This window comes from Notechis scutatus, chromosome 10, assembly GCF_049901735.1.
Source record: "Notechis scutatus isolate UNSWTSFEM ecotype Mainland chromosome 10, rNotScu1.2, whole genome shotgun sequence".
Lineage (NCBI taxonomy): Eukaryota > Metazoa > Chordata > Lepidosauria > Squamata > Elapidae > Notechis > Notechis scutatus.
Genome location: NC_142018.1, coordinates 4,992,460 through 5,013,686, shown reverse-complemented (window position 1 = coordinate 5,013,686; position 21,227 = coordinate 4,992,460). Strand labels below are relative to the sequence as shown.

The 21,227-nt window shown below is 44.0% G+C and overlaps 1 protein-coding gene across 1 annotated transcript in view; it reads right to left on the bottom strand.

The window, feature by feature from the left end:
- LOC113427283 (ligand of Numb protein X 2-like) overlaps nucleotides 1–21,227 on the bottom strand; it is a 47,209-nt gene that overhangs the window by 11,385 nt on the left and 14,597 nt on the right. Inside the window, exons 2-5 of the mRNA XM_087971998.1 lie at nucleotides 11,281–11,739; nucleotides 9,094–9,320; nucleotides 4,645–4,841; nucleotides 3,556–3,912 (exon numbers count right to left, since the gene is read on the bottom strand). Of these exons, the coding sequence (XP_087828124.1) occupies nucleotides 3,556–3,912; nucleotides 4,645–4,841; nucleotides 9,094–9,320; nucleotides 11,281–11,669 (1,170 nt within the window). The 5' untranslated portion in view covers nucleotides 11,670–11,739. The remainder of the gene's footprint in view (nucleotides 1–3,555; nucleotides 3,913–4,644; nucleotides 4,842–9,093; nucleotides 9,321–11,280; nucleotides 11,740–21,227) is intronic.

Genomic DNA, 21,227 nt, shown 5'->3' with positions numbered 1-21,227 from the left:
AGGCAGTAGTGCAGGCAGCTATGCTATTAAACTCCTTGGGGCTCTCTGAGCGTGCTTGTTTTCTTGCAGACGTTTCATTACCCAAACTAGGTAACACCATCAGTGCACTGGTGATATTACCTAGTTTCAAAATAAAGGATAATATTTGGAGCTCAGGGTTTAAAGGAGGGGCCCTTGGTGCTCTCTGAGCTTGGTTATTCTTTCGCAGACGTTTCATTACCCAAACTAGCTAACACCATTAATTTCCCCAAACTAGGTAATACGCTCAGCATGATGTTACTTAGTTTGGCTAATGAAACGTCTGCAAGGAAACCACCAAGCTCAGAGGACACCAAGGACCCCCCTCACTGCCTAGTTTGTCCACAAGAAAACCACCAAGAGCCGTGGTGGTGCAGTGATTGGCATGCAGTATTGCAGGCTAATTCTGCCAACTGCCAGCAGTTCGATGAAGGCTGAAGGTTGACTCAGCCTTCCGTTTTTCTGAGCTCAATAAAATGAGGAGCCAGATTATTGGGGGCAAGATGCTGATACTGTCAAGCACTTAAGAGAGGGCTGTAAAGAACTGTGAAGTGGGTATATATGTCTAAGTGCTACTGCTAAGCTCAGAGAGCATCAAGGGCCACACGGTTCATCCCTGAGCCACAAATATTCTTCCTTTCCATTAGTAGGGTGTGCTTCCAGAACTGCACAGGTTATACCTCTGCTCTGTGAGCTGTACTGGTTTCCAGTTTCCTTCTGGGTTCAACTCAAGGTGTTGGGGATGACTAATGAAGCTATACGTGGCATGAGGCCAGGTTACCTGAGGGAGGGGCTCTCCCCAGTTATTAAACATCCCATCAGATCTGGCAGGAGGGCCACTGTTGTGGGCCAACGTCAGCAAGGAGCTTTTCTTAGCAGAACCTAGGGAGAAAAGTCGCCTCTGCTGTGGTTCCCTCCCTTGAACACACTGCATGAAATTGGCCCAACCTTTTTGGCTTGTCCAGAAGACCCTTCAAACTCTTGGGGCTTGGGGATCCCATGGAAGTGTGGGGCCCACTAAACGGTTATGTGGTGTCTCTCATATACTTTGTTATTATAGTTTTAACTGTTTTTATTTATTAAATGAATATGCCACCCATCTGACTATAATAGCAACTTTGGGCAGCTAATTTAATTTAAATTGTTTTTAATTATTGTAATTGTTTTTTTTCTCTTTTAGTTGTGTACACTGCCCACAGTCACAAGCATGAGATGGCCGGCTGTATCAATCTAGTAAATAAATACACTGCTCAGTACATAAATATTTGCTTTAACTCCTTGCATTTGTGTTTCTATTGTATGTGCGTTTCTTCACACGTGCTTCCATTCCTTACTCCATAAAATGTGGCATGGCGCAATTCGTTCCAATTTTACCAATAATTGTTTTCTTTTATTGTTTAACTCTTCACCAACCCCATAAATTCACAAATTTGACACACTTGGCTTATTTTCCCCAACCTTCCTTGCAGATTCGTTTATCCCCTTCCTTTTTCTCCTTATTTCTTACTCAATATCTTTCCAATTTCGCAGCGGAAAATTTAAATCATGTCAGTGCTCTAGTATTTAGGAAGTATTTGAAAAAACGCTTAACAGCACTTTTAGTAAAAAAAAAAAAAAAAACATGTCGGGAAAGCTAGGAGAGACTTTGGTGCACAAACAGAACGGATTCCAGGAATTCCGTGCCAAAATAAAATTTAAAAAATAAAATAAAAAAAAAAGCCCATCCTCAGACTACGATTTGCTTTGATGTCTCACTTTCTGAGCTGGCAGGAAAACGAAGACCTGCAAGGCAATTACCTGACTTGATTACCGTCTGTGGTTCCTCCTTGTCTTTGGGGAGAGGCCGTATCTCTTGGCTGGCAAACCTGCTCTGAGGAGCCAACTTTAGTCATGGCAGGTAGTCCTCGACTTGTAGCCATTTGTTTAGTGACCAAAGTTGCCATGGCACTGAAAAAAAGTGACTTGTGACCAGTCGTCACATCTACAACCATCGCAGTATCTCCAGTCATGGGATCAAATTTTGGGCCCTGGGCCACTGGCGTGCCTTTACGACAGGGCTCTCCAACCTTGGCCACTTTAAGCCTTGGCGGACTTCAACTCCCAGAATTCCCCAGCCAGCAAAGCTGGCTGGGGAATTCTGGGAGTTGAAGTCCGCCAAAGGCTTAAAGTGGCCAAGGTTGGAGAGACCTCCTTTAGGAGTCCTGCAGCATCCTGTGGTCATGGAATCGCTATGTGTGACCTTCCCAGCCAGCTTCTGACAAGCAAATTCAATAAAGATTCGTTTAACCCTGGCATAAAATCAGGTGCGACAACAATTGTCTAGCTTAGCAATGGAAATTCCAGTTCCAAATGTCGTCCAAAGTCGAGGACTGCTGTAGTACTTTCCACAGAAAGACCTCAGATTGCAAGGGTGAAGAAACATCTCACCTTGATAGCTGCAGCAGCCATCCAAAACAGCCAACACTACAGGATACGATCAAGAAATCTGCCGCTTTGCTGGCTGGGGAATTCTGGGAGTTGAAGTCTACCAAGTTTTGAGACCCCTGCTTTTACAGCCCTCTCTAAGCAGTTTACAGAGTCAGCATATGTGCCCTCAAACAATCTGGGTCCTCATTTGATCAACCTTGGAAGGAGGGAAGGCCGAGTCAACCTTGAGCCTGATGGGATTCGAACTGCCAAACTGCAGGCAAAGCTTTTCTACATTGAACTACTGTACTCCAGATTACAAATATTCCTTGACTTACAACCACCATTTAGCCCAACATTTCTGTTGCTAAGTGAGACAGTTGTGGGGTGAATTTTTGCCCCATTTTATGACTCTTTCTGCCACCGTTAAGTGAACCACTACATTTGTTAAGTTGGTAACGCAAGTTGTTAAATCTGCCTTCCCCATTGACTTTCTTTGTTGGAAGGTCGCCAAAAGAGGATCACACGATCCCAGGACACTGCAACTGTCCTAAACAAGAGTCAGTTGCCAAGTGTCTGAATTTTGATCACGTGACCATGAGGACGCTGCAATGGTTGTTAAGTGTGAAAAACGATTCACAAGTCACTTTTTTCAGTAACGTTGTTAACTTCTAACGGGGTGAACTGTTCTAAGTTGAGTGTCAACTCATAAAACATTCCCATGCCTGTTTTAGTATTTGCCATTAAAAAAAGGGGGCGGGGAGGAAGGAAATCTGGAAGAGCAGTTGAAAGCAAAAGCACATTCCAACTCTTATCTGTAAAAGATTGTAACTAAAATACCGGAGTTTTTGCCCGGAATATATTTAATTGGAGAACATGATTGATGACACCCAGCCTGTGAAGGTGCTTAGTTGGAGAACCTGGTTTATGACACACCCAGGGGTGGGGAGGAAACAGGGTCCCAGGGGACTGTAAATTACGTAGGCCAGAGTTGGCTTCATCCAGGGTGGTACCAGTATGTCGCCTCTAATGAATCCTTTTTTCAAGTTTTTTGAAGGTTAGCTCAAGAATTATGATTTAATTAGAGCGATTTCTGGAATCCTGACTGCCTGGACAGTCTTTCAAACTGACCTGGATTATCTGCGCAGCTGCTTCCGGGGTTCCTTGGCGTAGATCCTGACCGTTTATAGACAGGACTTTGTCGTTCTGACGCAGCTTCCCATTCTTGGCTGCCAACCCTCCGTCCAACAGGTCCAGAATAAAGATCCCAGGCACGTCCGTTTTTCTGATCAGTTTAATGCCGAGGGGTTCGGATCGGTCTCTTTTGACGAGGATAACGTGGACCACTTCCTGGTTCACAACCGGCGGAGCCGTCCGGTTGGTAAAGCCCTTCTCTTGGAGCACTAGGAAATGGAGCGCATCACAGGGTTGGCGCAAGAGTGCGATGGCTTGGCAGTGGGTCACGCTGCTGATGTTCACGCCATTCACCTGGCAGAAGGACAGAAACAAGAGCTGGTCAGAAGATGGCCTCCTCTCGGGATACCCTTCCCTCCTCTCCGTACCAGGGCAAAAGAAAACGAACGAATGTAAGCGCCGTAGGGACTGGCATCCTGGTGCCCTATGCATTGCTTGCTGGCAGCCTGCCATGCTTGAAGGGGAGGGAGGGCTGTGGGGCAGGATAAAGGAAGGCGGAGCTCCAAGGTCCCACTGTGGAATGCAGAGTCAATCACCCAGCAAAGGTCTCAGAGACCGTTACCCAAACCATTTGTGGGTGTCTGATTGGACACTCAGTGATAACCAGGGCGAAAGGTGGGAACAACCATACGCCTTGGGCACAAAAGCCTCAGATCTTGGTTCTTCTGTAGCCCACTTGGGTGTTAAAAGTGTACTTTTGGCAAACTGTGGTCTCGAAAATCTTTCTTTTTGAACTTACAAAGTTGGGACAGCTGACAGAAACATTTTCTTTCTCTAGAAATTTGCCCTGAGTTGCTTAAATAAAGCTAAATAAAATAGGATTATTCTGAAATATTAAATATATTGGTTGTACTGGGCTCAATTGCGGCTGTAAGTTGAGGACCACCTGTACAACCTTCAAAAATCCAAGCCTGATGGTCTCACTACTTTTTAACTCTGCTTTTAAAATGTGATTTTAAAATCAGCTGCTACAGCCGATTACCAACCGGTCTTTTTGCCACGGGGGTTTAACGATAGCAAACCCACCTCTAGGATGTGGTCTCCAGGTGCGAGTTTTCCATCGGCAGCCACCACGGAATCCTGAAATATCTCCTGCACAACGATGTTCCCGAGAGGGGTGTCTTTGCCACCCACTATCCGCATGCCAAGCTCTTCCTCGGGGTCCTCTCGGTGGATTTCGACGGTGTTTGTCTCCGCCAGAAGACTCGCTCTCTGAGGTAAATCTGACAGAGAAGTCAGAAAGGGCACGAGTAAAGAGGAGGTCCTGGATTTTTAACAATGTACAGCAAATGTGAGCAACCTGCATCCATCCCATCCTTTTCTCACCAGTGGTCCTGCTATCTCCAGCTTGGTGAAAGGTGGAATTTTGGCTACTTGAGGAACCGTCTCACAGTTGACCCGCCCTGTCCCACCTTCACCGGCAGAGCAGACCTACTGCGGATCTCGTCAGTCAAGAAAGGCCAGCTGGTGGGGTCTTCCCTGCCGTGGCTCCTGCCTTTGGAACCTTTTAACCCCCGAGATGAGATGGGCTCCCACCCTCCTGATTTTCCCCAAGAGCCCGAAGACCTGGCTCTGCCTGATGGTTTGGAGACCCCATTGGGGGAGCCTCACACTAGAGGGGGTTGACTAATTAAAAGCTAATCCCATCTGCCCCCCACCCAACGTATCCAGCTCCCTCCTTCGGTGATTATTTTAATTTATCTGCTTTGTCATTTTATACGGTTTGGACAAAACTCAACAGCACTTTTTCGTGCAGCTGTTGATAAAAATGGGATCACCAACATCCGATGGCAGATATGGCACAAGAAGAAGAAGAAGTCATCATTTTATATGTGAAGATTTTCATGTTTGTTAATGTTCCTTTCCGGTAAGCCGCCAGGAGTCATTTGACATAAGAAAGAGGTCAAATAAATTTCATAATAATTAAATAAACACTAAATTTTGTATCTAGAGTTTGTCCTTCCTCGTTTCTAGAAGCTAACCCTGGAATAACTTGACTTCAGGCTTCTGAAATGTACTTTGGAAAAGCTTTCCAAAGTAGAAAACTTTGGAAAAGCTTTCCATGACTACTTTTGAGTCAAGATGCACACTTGAGCAAGGGGCTGGACCAGAAGGCCTCCAAGCTCCTTTCCAATTTTGTGATTCTGTTATTCCCTCACTTCAGTTGGGGGGAACTTGCTGTGTGAAAAGGTGGCCTTGCTATTGTTCATGAAATGGAAGCCTGCAGTGAATATTCCTCTCAAAGGCTTGTGACTGAATTTTTTAACTGCCAAAGGAGTCCCTCCAATTATGAGTCACTGGTGGGTGAGATGAAAGTGTCACAGTTGAAAATTGCTAGCAGGTAACAGAGTTACAGGTGGAAGGGACCTTGGAGGTCTTCTAGTCCAAGCCTGGACCATTTCAGACAAGTGGCTGTCCAGTCTCCAACAACGGAGCCCCCACAACTTCTGGAGCCAAGCTGATTACCGTATATGCCGGCGTATAAGACGACCGGCGTATAAGACGACCCCCAACATTTCCACTCAAAATATAGTTTGTTATATACTCGCCCCTCTTCCGCACGCCTTCCACTTTTGCACTTTTTTTTTTTTGAGGCACTTTTTGCACCGTGGAAGCGATCCCGTGAAGCCGAAAGGAGCAGCCAGCCTTCTCCCAGCTCCCAAGGAAGCAGGCTCGCACCGCCCAAGCTCCGCTGAGGTATCCGTCTGGGGCTGTCAGGAGTTGTTGCCGCTGGCGCGCTCAGCGCTCCAGTCCCGCGTTGCCTCGGGAAGGGAAAGGCAAAACCAGGAGCCGCTGCTGCCATTGCAAAGCCCCGCCGTGGCTCTTCCTTTTTGCCTTTCCCTTCCCGAGGCAACGCGGGACTGGAGCAGCGGAGCCGCGCCAGCGGTAACAACTCCTGACAGCCCCAGACGGATACCTCAGCGGAGCTTGGGCGGTGCGAGCCTCGTTTCCTTGGGAGCTGGGAGAAGGCTGGCTGCTCCTTTCGGCTTCACGGGATTCGCTTCACAGTGCGCAAAGTGCCTCAGCCGCGGGCAGCCGCAGTGCTTCCCAATTACTATTTGCCGGCGTATAAGACGACCCGGCATATAAGACGACCCCCCCAATTGGAGGCATGTTTTTCAGGGCAAAAAAGTCGTCTTATACGCCGGCAAATACGGTAATTGTTCTCCCTGTCAGAAAAGATCTCCTTATAGATTGGATCTCTCCTTGATAAGTTTCCATCCAATACTTCTTGTCCTGCCCTCAGGTGCTTTGGAGAATAATTTAACCCCCTCTTCCTGGTGGCAGCCCCTCAAATAGTGGAAGACTGCTATCACCTCCTCCCTAGTCCTCCCTAATTCCTGCAACCATTTTCATGTTATGAGCAAGAAAGATCCGTGGAGCCCTGGATGCTCTGAGGCTGATGGTTTGTTTGCAGACTTTTCATATCATCAATTCAGACTTTTCATACCCTGAGTTCCCTGAGTTTTCATATCCAGAGTTCTACCCTGAGCTACATGCATTTTTTCCCCCCGTGGAGATGAAAGAAGGAATGAGAATGAAGAGAAGGAATTTCTTCACAGCACTGTGACAGCTGAGAAAACATGGGATCATTTGTTATTTGTATTTATTTATTTCTATCCCGCCTTTATTTTTATACATGACTCAAGGCAACAGACATACCTAATGCTCCTTCCTCTTGCTATTTTCTCCACAACAACAACCCTGTGAGGTGAGATGGTTTGAGAGATTTGGATTGGCCTTAAGTCACCCCACCCACTTTTATACCTAAGGCAGGACTAGAATTCACACTTTCCCAGTTTCTAGCCTAGTGCCTTAACTACTAGACCAGGGGTTGCCAACCTTTTGGATCTCAGGGACAACCAAACTCATAATTTTAAATCCCGTGGACCAGAGACCCTGGGAAAATCCCCCCCAAAAGTCTGCAGGAAAATTCCCGTTTTACTACTGATTGATCGTTCTTTATTTGGGATCGCAGGATACCGTCTCCAGCTCTGTTCTCGGTGGGGGGACTTTTGGCTTCATGCAAGGAAAGCAGCAGAAGTCTTTCTTTCTCTCCCCCAAACTCTGCCATCTTTGCTATTTTTTTCGAGGTTGCTTTTGCAATGCAAAGGAGAGGCAATGAACTGCATCCACCCTGACTGTGGACTGAGTCGAAGCTGGGAGTGGCCAGTCACAGAGGGCGGAGCTAAGCTAATCAGCTTTGACAGACTCAGTCCAATCAGCTAGGACAGGGGACTCCAACCTTGGGAATTTTAAGACTTGTGGACTTCAACTCCCAGAGTTCCTCAGCCAGCGTTGAGGAACTCTGGGAGTTGAAGTCCACAAGTCTTAAAGTTCCCAAGGTTGGAGACCCCTGAGCTAGGACACTGAGCAACCTATTCCTGGCCTATTGTAACCTTACAAGGGAAAACTTGGGGCTTTCAGTTGTGATCGCATGTTGAGGATTTGCCTGCACACAGAAGACATGACAGAAGACCTCAATATAATTTCTCTGCAAGCATTGGGTAGGTCAAGTTAAGTGAAAAGGAAGACTCCAGACAACATGATAGTGATGTGCCAACATTGGAAGGGCTGCCACAAAGGAGAGGGAATCAACCCATTCTCCAAACCATCAGAAGGCAAGACAAGAAGCAATGGATGGAAACTAGTCAAGGAGAGAACTAAGCACTTTATTGTAACCTAGAACTAAGGAGAGATTTCCTGATGGTGGAATGGTTTACCTCCAGAAGTCGTGGCTGCTCCATCCAGAAGAAGAAGGAAGAAGAAGAAGGAAGAAGCAGGAGGAAGAAGGAGGAAGGAGGAAGGAGGAGGAGGACTGGTAAAGGGAGTTGAACTACAAGACCCCCAAGATCCCTTCCAACTCTCTTTTTCGGTTCTGTTATTCTGGAAACTTGCTCACATGTGCTCCTACATCAGCCTTCATTTCTCTAGCACAGGGGGTCCCCAAATGTCAACTCATAAAATATTTCTATGGTCTTTTTAGAGTTGCCAACAGAAAGGGAGGGGGGAGCTTGCAAACAGAAACTGCATTCCATAAAATGTTTTCAAAGATAGTAACTAAGTGACCAAAGTTTCTGCCACGCAAAATTCTAACTGGAGAGCCTGATTGATGACTCTGGGCTATGGAGGTGTCCCATTGGAGGATATGAATTACGATATACCCAGGGGGTGGGGGAAAACCAGGGTCAAGGGTGACAATGAATTATGTGCCTCAGAGTCGGCTATACCCAGGCAGTGCCAGACATGTTAACTCCCAATAAATCCTTTTGAAGTTTTGGAAGTTTGGCTCGAGACTCATGATTTCATTGGGGGTATAACTGCAGGAATCCTGACACCAAACTCGGCAACTTTAAGACGTGTGGACTTCAACTCCCAGAATTCTCCAGCCAGCTATGCTGGGAGTTGAAGTCCACAAGTCTTAAAGCTGCCAAGTTTGGAGACCTCTGCTCTAGCAGCTTAAGACAGGCCTACCTTCTTCACTCCCATCAAAGGCTGGGTTAACCACCCCAGGATCTGCGATCTCTGGTGACGGAACGGCAGCTACTGAGCCTCCAGGCACTGAAGTGGACACTCCGTTTGATACTTCGGGATCTTTTACAGCCTTTGTTTCCAGCCTGGAAAGAGAATCTCCCTTCATCCTGGACCGAGGATTCCTCTTCCTTTCCAGACGCTCCGTGTATTTCTTGAAGCCAGGACACCTAAAATTAAGACAGCAAACACCAATTCCCAAAGAAGCTCCATGTCTGTCCTCTCACAAAATTCACTGCTGTCTCGCTTAACAATGGAATTTTGTGGCTAAATTAGCCACCTGAAATATTTCTCTAACTTGTGTCTGAATTTTGGGTGGGCAGAGATGCTTTTTAAGAAGAGCAATCAGAGTAATAAGTGCAGTAGTAATAAGTGCAACCTTGGGAACTTTAAGACTTCTTCTGGACTTCTTCTGGACTTCAACTCCCAGAATTCCCAAGCCAACATGGACGGCTAGGGAATTCTGGGAGTTGAAGTCCACACATTAAAGTTGCCAAGGTTGGACAACACGTGTTCTAGAGGGAAAGGAATTAAAACAGTTGTTAAGGAAGCACTGGTCTTTCAAAAATATACAGTGGTATCTCGCTCAGTACTTGTCATTAATTGGTTCCAGGAGGCAGGGCAAGTACCAAAAATGAAGAGTACCAAACCAATTTTTCCCATAAGGAATAATGCAAATAAATGCAATGCATTCCCAAACCAAAGAAAATGCACATTTTTAAGGCAATGTAATTTTTTTTTAAATGGGACTGTATATCATTATTTGCATGAGAAATAAACTTAAAAATGAATAAATACTTAAGATTAAATAAAATAAAAATGTCACTTTTCCTGTGAAAAAAAAAAAGCACAAACATACTCAACATGACCACAGAAGCCAAGATGAGACTTCAAGGGGATGTGCACAGGGCAAGAGCTACCGCTGACCTGCTCACGTCATAAGCGTGTAAAACATGTGACGCTTTGTTTTGGCTGGGAAAAATAGCAAGTCACAAGGCAACGGACACTGATGACTTCTAGCTTCTGCATCGAATGCCAAACAAATGAGGAGTCCAGGTGGTTCGACTTACAACAGTTCCTTTTAGTGACTGAAAAAAGTGACCAGTGACCACTTCTCACGCTTACGACCATTGCAGCATCCCCATGGCCACGTGAGCAAAATTTGAACCCTTGGCAACTGATTCAGATCTATGACAGTGGCAGAGTCCTAGGATCATCTGGTCAGCTTTTGCGACCTTCCAGCAAGCGATCCGCAGGGAGTCACTTAACAAGAAAAGGCTGCAAAATGAGGCAGAATTCACTTAATGGCTGTCTCGCTTAACAATGGAATTCCGTGGCTTAATTGTGGTCATAAATCAAAGACTACCTATCCTGGGACAACATTTTCACATCGAAATGCATCTAGTATGACATTCGACGCCTTTGAAAGCGGTCAAATGCCAAGGTATGACCGTATACTATTTTTGAGACATAAGTAAATAGGTGAGCCTGAGAAGAAGCAAGCACGTTGGCAGGTTATAATTTAAAAGATGCTTCCTATATGCACCATTTCCTCAAGTGAACTTGAGGATATAAATAGTGGGAGCTATTTTTACCTTGAGCCAAGTGTGTGTTTTCCCCCCCAATCTATCACATTCCTTCTAAAACTTTCAAGAACCAACCAAAGTGCAGATTAATACTCCCAGAGACACCAATAGTGTCCATCACTGGGGTTTTTTAAGGAGAGACCGGATAGATTATCTGAAATGGCGTAGGGTCTCCTGCTTAAACCTTCCAACTCTTGTTATTCTGTTCTCAAAAACATCCTTTTTTTAGTAACTCCCTACCCAAATTTCTCAATTCAATTTCTTCCATCCCAGTTTCTCTCTCCACCCAGCCTGCCTTAATTAGTTTCAGTATCTTCCCAAAACTAAGCAGAATGTCATCCTGGCGTCACTCAGACACTTACGGCTTTTCGTTGAGTAACGTGGACAGAATATGAGTCACTCAAGGACATTCCTCTCCGAATTGTCATTATTATGTGCAACATTCAGCACAAGGCTGGCATGAAATGGTAAGTTGCTAACCGTGCCAAGAATAAAAGCATAACATGCAAGCATCGCTGAGGCTACAAGGGAAAATTAGGCACACCTGTTCTGCAAGTGAGCTTCGAGCTCACACCGCTGCATCGTCTGTGCACAGTCTTCTTGAAAGGGACAAAGGACAATGAGCTTATCCAGCAGATTCCGCACCAGCAAGCTAGACTTCCGGCAGCTCTGGAAGGAAAGTTTCTTCCGATCCATGGGGCAGAAGCTGTGCTCCTGCATGAAGTTTTCAAGACACCTGAAGCAGTACGTGTGTCCACAAGGCGTGTCCATGGGCTGGAGCAAAGGCTGGAGGCAAATGTGGCAAGTCAAGTCATCGTCTACTTCATCTTGGAAGTTATAAAGGTGGTTGTCGGGCAACAAGTGATTTTGTCCACATTCGTGGCAAAGTTCTACAGGTTTGGAGACGTGTTCTTCTCCTGCAGGATTGGCCATGGCTCCGAACGTCTAGTGAGTTTACGTCAGCCGATCCTCCTTTCTGCTGGCAATGATAAACAGCAAGTTCCTTAAAGGAAAAGGAAAAATGAATACGGTATCGCTTTAGATCAGATTAAATCAGTCAAATCACCAGTAGGGTGATCGAATCCCAATCTTTTGGGGAAAACAGACTTCATATTGGACTCTGTTCTCTGAAGTCCTATAAGCCAGAGAGAAGGGGAATATTCCGAAGGCTTTGCAGGAACCCGGAGGGCAGAAGCATTCCTTAAGCCCCAGGAAAGGGGATAGTAGTAGGAAGAGGCTCAGGGTGGCTTTTCCCCCCTGTGGGGGGGAAAGAAGAAAAACACAACCAGACTCGAAAGGTTCGGTTATTCTAGTCTAACTCAACAAAGCACAATTCTAGTTTCTTTGTGCAGTCAGCTGGTCTGTTCTACCTCGTATGGCTGGCAAATACATCACGTCTACTCTAAACATTAAATTGAAAAGGATTTCGTTTATTCTATTTGTAAAATAAATCTGTTACTTTCTAAAGCCCACTTATCTAACATGTAATGGCATGAATCCAATTCAATGATCTATAGCTTTCACATTTTGTTCACTGATAACAAGATTTCTTAGAAGCCGGTCAGAGAACACATCCATTAAAAGAGGAAGAAAGACAAACACAGTCCATGATCAATCTTGCACCTTGGACTGAAAAGAAGGAATTCTAAGATTTAAAAATAAACATTCTGAGCTTTTATTATTTGGTCAATTTCTGTCTGAACATCACCATTCTTTTTTATCTATTTATCTATTTGGAGTTTCATCGCTCAGCTGTCAGTTTTTTACCATTCAAGCAACTGCTGGATGTAACTTCAATGGTTTCTCTGAAGCTGCTTTAAATTCCTGGAAACTAGACTTAAACTTAAGAGATAAAAGGTAATCCACACCTGTCTGCAAAACAGGAAGGTGAGCAGCCCTCTTGGAGACAACAAGCTGCAACCGGTCAATTGTGTCTGCCGCAAAAGAATCTGACACCCAGAGCTCCATTCAATCCACATCACCAAACATGTATTTAATGAGGGTTTCAATTAATTTAGTTGTAGTAGATTTCATTTCACTCTTGTGGATTTAACTTATTCAGTTTTTCTGCTCAGATACTGAGAGAGGAAGGGGGGAGGTCCCAAACATTTTCAATCATGCCTTAATAAAACTTGGTTCCCTGGGAAGTTTTTAAAAATGGCTCAATTAGATCAGCAGCAATAAAAATACTAAATTTTCTTTGCAACACAAAGCTGCAGCAAACAACTTACATCTATACGAAGCACATTTTTAGTTTCTACAAAACCCTGACATTTTGTTTCACTCTCAACTGCATATCTGAATCTATTCCAAAATTTTCTGCAACTCACAACAGACATTCAAGGACCAAAAAAATCAATTTTGGATAAATTCCAGAGAATAAAAGTTGAATCCTTCTAGAAGTGCAAATGTTCTAGAAATATTGATATCATGAGGCTGGGGGATGGAGTATTTTTTCATCGTTTTCCAGAAAAAGTGAAAGTTGGAGAAAACTTACATTTATGCAAAATTCATTTTGATACTTTACTGAAGTAAGTTTTTTTTGTTTTTTAATAACAAATTTGATCCAACATACTTTGCTTTGCTCATCCATATTAAATGAAAAGCTCTAATACACACAATAGGGTAGTTATATTGATTTAATTCTTTCTAATTAAATGTATTTTAAATAGAAGAATACTTGTGGAACTCTTAAGAGACGAGGATGCTTTTTTAAATTTTGCCAGCTTAAGGTGGCAAAACGTAAATCTGAAAACAAGATTCATGCTTTTTAGAATAAATAGGTTAAAACAATTGATGTGTAAGTTTTACTTTACACGGCTATTTAGTCCCATTCTCTGAGTTATCACTTCTAGATTTTACTGCTGCTAGTAATGCTCGTTTCTTTCTCCATCTCTCTCTCTTTTTTTTTTACCCCAGCACTGATCAGATTTAACTTGCAAGGTTATTTTTTTAGAGAGGGGAAGGAGAGGAGAGGCATGTAGTAACTTCCTGCCTTGTCTGCAGGTCCTGATTAGTTAAATCTAATTCTCATAAAACTCTGCCCTATCCTGATCCTGAAAGCTTTTTTTAAAAAAAGGAATTAACGTGAGTCCAATGGCTTAGCCTTCTTCAACTTCCAGAAACGGTTTGGAAGGAGGGGAGGGGGGCAAATGCTTTTAAAAAGAGCAATCAGATTAAATAAGTGAAGCAGAGCAGGAGTGAGCAACCTTGTCATCTTTAAGACCTGTGGATTTAATCTTCCACAATTCCCCAGCCAGCATGGATGGCTGGGGAATTTGGGGAGCTGAAGTTCTCACATTAATGTTGCCCCATGTTGTACACATGCACTCCAGAGAAAGGAATTAAAACCGTTGCTAATGAAACACACTGGTCAAAGTGAAGAGAAGAGCAACAAAGTTGATTAGGGGACTGAAGGCTTAAAACACACGAAGAACGGTTGCAGGAACTGGGCTTGGCTAGTCTAGTTTAGTGAAAAGAAGATAAGAACTAGGGGGGACATGATAGCAGTGTTCCAATGTTTAAGGAGTTTCCACAAAGAGGGGTCAACCTATTTGCCAAAGGCAAGACAACAGTGAATGCAAACTAATCAAGGAGAGAAGCAACCTGGAACTAAGGAGAAATTTCTTAATAATTAACCAGTGGAACGACTTGTCTTTAGAACTTGTGGAGGTTTCTAAGAAAAGTCTGAACATCCATTTGTGTGAAATGGTATGGGGTCTCCTGCTTGAGCAGGGGGTTGGACTAGAAGACCTCCAAGGTCCCTTCCAATGCTGTTATTCTGTTACTGGTGTTTCTCCACAAGATTCTAATGAAACATTCATATGAAGGCATATAAAGGTAGCCCTAGACTTACGACCACAATTGAGCACAAAATTTCTGTCGTTAAATGAGACATTTGCCAAGTGAGTTTTGCCCCATTTTACGACCTTCCTTGCCACAGTTATTAAATGAATCATTGCAAGTTGATAAGTTAGCAACCTGGTTGTTAAAGTGAATCTGGCTTCCCCATTGATTTAGCTTGTCAAAAGTTGTAAAGATGGCCACATGACCTTGGGAAACAGGAATGGTCGTAAGTATGAACCAGTTGCCAAGCATCTGAATTTTGATCACATGATCATGGGGATGCTACAAAAGTTGTAACCGTGAAAAACGGTCATAAGTCGCTTTTTCCAGTGCCATCGTAACTTTGAATGGTCACTAAATGAAACTATTGTAAGTCAAGGGGTGAGCAACTGTGGCCCTTTTACAACCTGTGGACTTCAACTCCCAGAATTCCTGAGTCAGCCATGCTGGCTCTGGAATTCTGGGAATTGAAGTGCACAGGTTTTAAAGGAGCCACAGCTGCCTACTCTGCTGTATAAGGAAGGAACAGGAGGACAAAACATGATTGGAGCCCAGGTGGCCACACCCATCACACCTGTCGGGAGGATCTTCAAACAGCAGCTGGGCTTTGCACAGCTCCTCCTGCAATTGCCATGTGACCTCCGAGAAAGAGGTGTCTGGTTGAAGATAGTCCAGACAGGTGCTCTGTGCACACCTCCACACACTCCACGTCACACCTTGGCCCTTCAAACACAGTGCAATTCTCTTGTTAACTTAAAATTATTCACTACAATATTAGCAAGGTGCTCATGCTTGTTTTTTTTTTACCATGCCTTCTCTTGTTATTTACTTAACCAGGAACTGCAGGAAACATTTTAAAGGAACAAAGTAACTGGTCTTTTAGTTGGGTTTTATTTTGGCTGAATTTTCAACCTACAAATAAACTATGGAACACAACGGTCTAAAAAAAGTGTGCATTTTATTTTATTTTTTGTTTAATTAAGCCCACTTTGAGAATTCACTTCTACAGATGTTTACCCGAAGTACTAATACCCAGTTCTAATTTAGAATTCAGATCTAATTTAATTTTTTAGTTCTAATGCTAATACCTCTGCAAATTTACACAGACTTAAATCCTCAATTATTTCAATGATACAGTAGAAAAGCAGATTGCCAAATAGAAATATGAGGCAGGATGTGCAACATTCCAGAACAAACAAACAAGGGTAGCATCCCCAATACAGTTTTGGTGCGTAGTAGATAAAAGGATACACCTAATTAAGCCTGCTGTGTGCTCTAGTTAGTAGAGTGATATTACCAGAGAAAAAGCTATGCAGGATTAGGTTTACAACTCTTAATGCCTTTTTGGTTATGTAGTTACAGTGGGCTCTAGCACTTAGGTCATTAGAGAGCAGTACTCCAGACACGTTTGGCTTGGGAATTCTGGGAGTTGAAGTCCACCGGTTAGGGTTAGGGTTGCCATAGTTGCCCACCCAGCTTATAAAATGATTATATTATGTTCTTGAACATTCCTATTACTACTTCTTCCTTTCTCCTTTTCTTCCTATTGCTAGACCAATACTCGAATACAGCTCATCAGTCTGGAACCCGCATTACATATCTGATATTAACACAGTTGAGAAAGTCCAGAAATATTTCACAAGAAGAGTTCTCCACTCCTCTGCTCATTTCAGAATACCTTATGCCACCAGACTTGAAATTCTAGACCTAGACAACCTAGAACTACGCCGCCTTCGGTCCGATCTAAGTATAGTATATAAAATCATACATTGCAATGTCCTACCTGTCAATGAATACTTCAGCTTCAACCATAACAACACAAGAGCACACAATAGATACAAACTCAAGGTTAATCGCACCAAACTTGATTGCAGGAAATACGACTTCAGCAACAGAGTGGTCAATGCCTGGAATATTCTACCTGACTCTGTGGTTTCTTCCCCAAACCCCAAAAACTTTAACCTTAGACTGCCTACGATTGACCTCACCCCTTTCCTAAGAGGCCTGTAGGGGGGCATGCATAAGCGCACCAACCTGCCTACCGTCCCTGTCCTATTGTGTTTTTTTTCTTATTCGTATCCATTTCATGTATTGATAACTATGTTTATACTTATACCTGTTATCTAATAATCGCTTGACAAAATAAAATAAATAAAATAAACGAACAAAATAAAATAAATAGAATTGAAGTCCACCAAAAAGTTGTCGTAGTTGCTCATTCCTGCTAAAAAAGATCTAGTGACCCAAAGAGGAGAGACTTCATCTGGAGCCATCCTCTCTTGAGCCTTGTGGTTAACTGGGAATCCAAGCTTGGTCCAAATTCAGTGAAGTATATGTCAGCTTCCACCTTATGCTTGCTTGTGCTTCACTGCTATGTGACTGCCATGAACCGTGGGAAGGGGGAATGAAGGAGGGAAGGCTTGGGGAAATGAAAGTAAGTGCTATGCCTTCTCCAGACACTGCCTCACCTAGCTAAAAGGAAGGAGCCACATATCAAAATGGACTGACTGTTATGAAAACATCTTGCCTGAACCTGATTGGTTACACTGGGGTGGGCAATGAGAGATAGTTAAGGGAAGGAAAAGTAGCACTTAAGGATTTTGGCAACACAATTCTCAGTTCTGGCTTTGCCATACTGCAATATACTTGATCACTAATACAACTATAACTTTCTCAACAAATGGAGCCAAGGATCATCTCTATTTAGAGGCTTAAGTTGTGCAGTTCCTTTGCTGTAGGAAAGACAGAGGTAGTTTTTCTAGCTAGTAATACTTTGGATAGCCGAGTTAAATTTGTCCTTAACTCAGGAAGAAATGGGCATTGTTATTCTAGATCAGGATTTTCCTGACACAGAACCATGTTTTTTTTTCTTTTCAAAACCCGATTGTTGCATTATGAACCAACAGACAAAAGCACTGTAAAACTACACTCACTTCCTGGTAATTCCCCAAAGGAGAGGGAGTTTACAAAAGCATCCAGACAAAAGAAACATGTGTGACTTCTATAAAACATGAGGCTGGTGGTGAATCCAACACAGGACAAATGAGGAAAATAAAGGGATTCAAATCCTCCTGACACACAACACGAGTAACAACCAGAGCAAAGAGCTGAGAATTACTTTTATTAAATTTGCCTTTTGTGGTTTTTGGTATGCAATTGCCTCTTATTCATTACCTCACTGCATAGTGAAGTTGCACTTATTTACTTCTTAAACATTTCTAACTTTAGTGAATTCCGGGCAGGGTTCCAAGTCTTAAATTAGATCCAGCATATTCCCAACAAAGACTCAAAAGAGTCTACAATGAGCTCAGGCCAAAGGAGGAACTGTACGTAGACAGACCATCGAATCAACACCACCGGATGGCTATAACCACCCTTTTTGAGACTGGCTATTAAGAACAGAAACGTTCAAGTCTGATCGTGCTGCACCTCCTCCTCCCTCTGACGGAGGCAGGTGTCGGTCTGAGAGCTTCTGAACATGATCTAGGCATGTCTTGCACTCGTCCTATTTTGCCTCAGCAACATCACTTTTGAATATCTCCAGGAAGGTCATCTCCCTTGCCCTCCACATTACGACAAGGCTCTCCGAACTCGGTGACTTTTAAGACTTGGGGACTACTTCCACTGGGCTCCATCACGGGAGGTTTTTCTTTACAAAGGGGTCGGACGGCCATTTGTCCAGGATGGTGTAGGGCAGGGGTCCCTAAGCCCTGGTCCGTATTGCAGCATGCCAGAAACTGGTCTGCACAAACAAGCCAAGCCCCATCCGTGGGATGCAGGCAGCATGTGAAGCCACGCCCACTCCAGTCCACGGGAAATACTCTCTCCACGGAACCGGTCCCTGGTGCCCGAAAGGTTGGGGAGGGGGTTAGACTAGATGACCTCCGAGGTCCCTTCCAACTCCGCTATTCTGTATTCTCTGAATTCTCACACACAATTACAGACTGGAATCATCAACTCAGGCAACAGGGTTGGCCGCTGCCAACCACCCTCACTAACATTAATGGCTTTAACTAGATACTGTTGATGGCCCTGAATTGCGCCGGGAGATTCCAAAGGATTGCTACCTGATTAGGGCAGGTAGCATTGCTTCCTCCCACAAGGAAGTGTTAATTATCTCACACCCTGCCTGACCACCAGAAAGAACCAGAAAAATGCACAGCTCAAGCCTACTGACTCAAACCACAAAGAACCCTCTCCACTTCCTCGTCTTCCACGTGCTTGAAGGAATCCAGATCACCTCCAGCTTCATCTTGTTCACCTCCATAGCTCGGCCCCAATTATTCCAGCCCAGAATAAATGCACCACTTCTGACAGACCCACAGGAGATGCGTCCCTGCCGTCTTTCCAGAGCAGGGTCCAGATTGTTTTCAATGGGGTTAGGGAGGAATCTCTGAGGGATGCGGTGGCTCAGCGGCTAAGAGGCTGAGCTTGTCGATCAGAAAGGTCGGCAGTTTGGCGGTTCGAATCCCTAGTGCCGCGTAATGGAGTGAGCTCCCGTTCCTTGTCCCAGCTTCGGTCAACCTAGCAGTTCGAAAGCATGTAAAAAAATGCAAGTAGAAAAACAGGGATCCCTTTGGTAGGAAAGTAACAGCGTTCCATGCACCTTCGGCGTTTAGTCCTGCTGGCCACATGACCACAGAGACGTCTTCGGACAGCGCTGGCTTTTCTTTGGCTTTGAAACGGAGATGAGCAGCGCCCCCTAGAGCCAGAAACGACTAGCACATATGTGTGAGAGGAACCTTTACCTTTTACCTTAGGGAGGAATCTACAAACGCAGAAAGTGCAGACGTGAACCGATGTTTTCCCCACCATTATCACCTGTGCACAGGTTCAGATTGCGCTGTTACCAGGTCTCCATCACCGCCACTTCTATTTTTGACCCTTGAGCTACCCAGCTTTCCAGTCACTTCAGATCCCCCCCCCCAGTTCCTCAGCAAACAAGGGGCCTCACTGGAGCTCTGACTGCCTCTATCCCACAGACCAGCCGTCCCCCAACTCTCCAGCTGGGCGGACCGATGGAAGGGGCAGTGGGGTGGGGGGAGGGGATGGTTTCACACATGCACCACTTTCACAACTGCAGCTTCGCGCACCCGCCCACCACTTCCACGGCCCAGTTCCAAAGGGGCTGCAGCACAGCACAGGGCCACAGACCAGAGTTTGGAGACCCCCGTCACAGACTGAGCAAGCAGAAGATGAAGCTGCCGAGGGCACGGGCATTCTTCAATGCTGAGAAAGGTCTGCTGGAGTGTAGGTTTATCAAAGGGACTTTAAAACATCGCGTGGTGACCTTATCACAAAATTTATGTAAATATTTGAGCCACTGCATGTAAAGTTTAGTAAACCATTTTCACTGCTGTTGTTTGAGCTTAGCGGAAAAATGCTTCTACAAGGGCAAACAGTTCTTTGGTTTTTAGTTGCTAAAATGTTGATTTACTATAAATCTCTCCTTTTAGACCTTAAGATGCCTATTCTATTCTTGGGAGAAGTGGAAATAAATAAAAGTTGGAGTAAGAGCTCGAAGGACCAAGCAAAGAGCCTGAGGTTTTATTCTGCAAGAGCAGTGCAGATGTAAAGCCCCCTCCCCTGCTTTTATTCCACTATAAAAGCTAAGATTCATTAATAAGAACAGATGGAAGATTTGAATCCCAGAACCGGTAATATATATAAAACCTGAGGTTTACAGTTGGGAGTAGCTAGAGGCAGCTTTTCTAGTGTCTGTAATAAAACTAGCTTATAACAAGCCGTGACCTTGAAATTCTGGCTCTTAGCCTTTTAATTCATATATTGGCCTAAGGGAATATCTATTTCTTATTGTGATTGGTGGATACAAGGGTTGGTCTCATTGCTGATGTCCAAATTGAGCACACTGGCCTTTTTAATGCCACAACTGGGAGAAAGCATCAATCAGCTTAACCTTTTATCACTGACCAGAGTTCTATAAAGCATCAGTTGAAAACCCATAATACAGCATAATGCAAATACAAACGCATTTAATAGGTTAGCAGCCTGCTCAAATTGCAAATATTAATTATAGAAAGATACTCAAATTGCCTCATTTTCCCAAACAATTTTAATAAATCAAAGATGATGTGCCAAGAACAGTATATTTCGACCCCATTTAATATTTACATTAAATAGGGATACATATGGTAATAAAACTACAATACCTCTGTAAAAGATGCCATTAGAAAGATACTGCAGCACTGGACTACACAGTGAGAAGGAGCTGGAATTATGGCAAAGATCAGAAACAAGAAATGACAGATAAACAGGAAGTATTAGTTGATGACAAAAGAACATTTTTTGCACTATAGATTGTACACAAACACATACAATTACTACCTGGTGACTAATGATATCTGATCTTCAAAAGTCTAATGCTTTATGTTGCCTGAGTGAAGTGCAAACACTTCTATAAATTCAAGTCTCACAAACATATTCTTGCAATTGCCTTTGTCTCAAAAGACACGTTAAACCAGAGGTGTCCAAACTTGGCAACTTTAAGACTTGTGGACTTCAACTCCCAGAATTCTCCAGCCAGCATAGCTGGGAGTTGAAGTTCACAAGTCTTAAAGTTGCCAAGTTTGGACCCCTCTGTGTTAAACAGTTGGAAGCCCCAGGCAATCTAAAGAGGTGTACAGG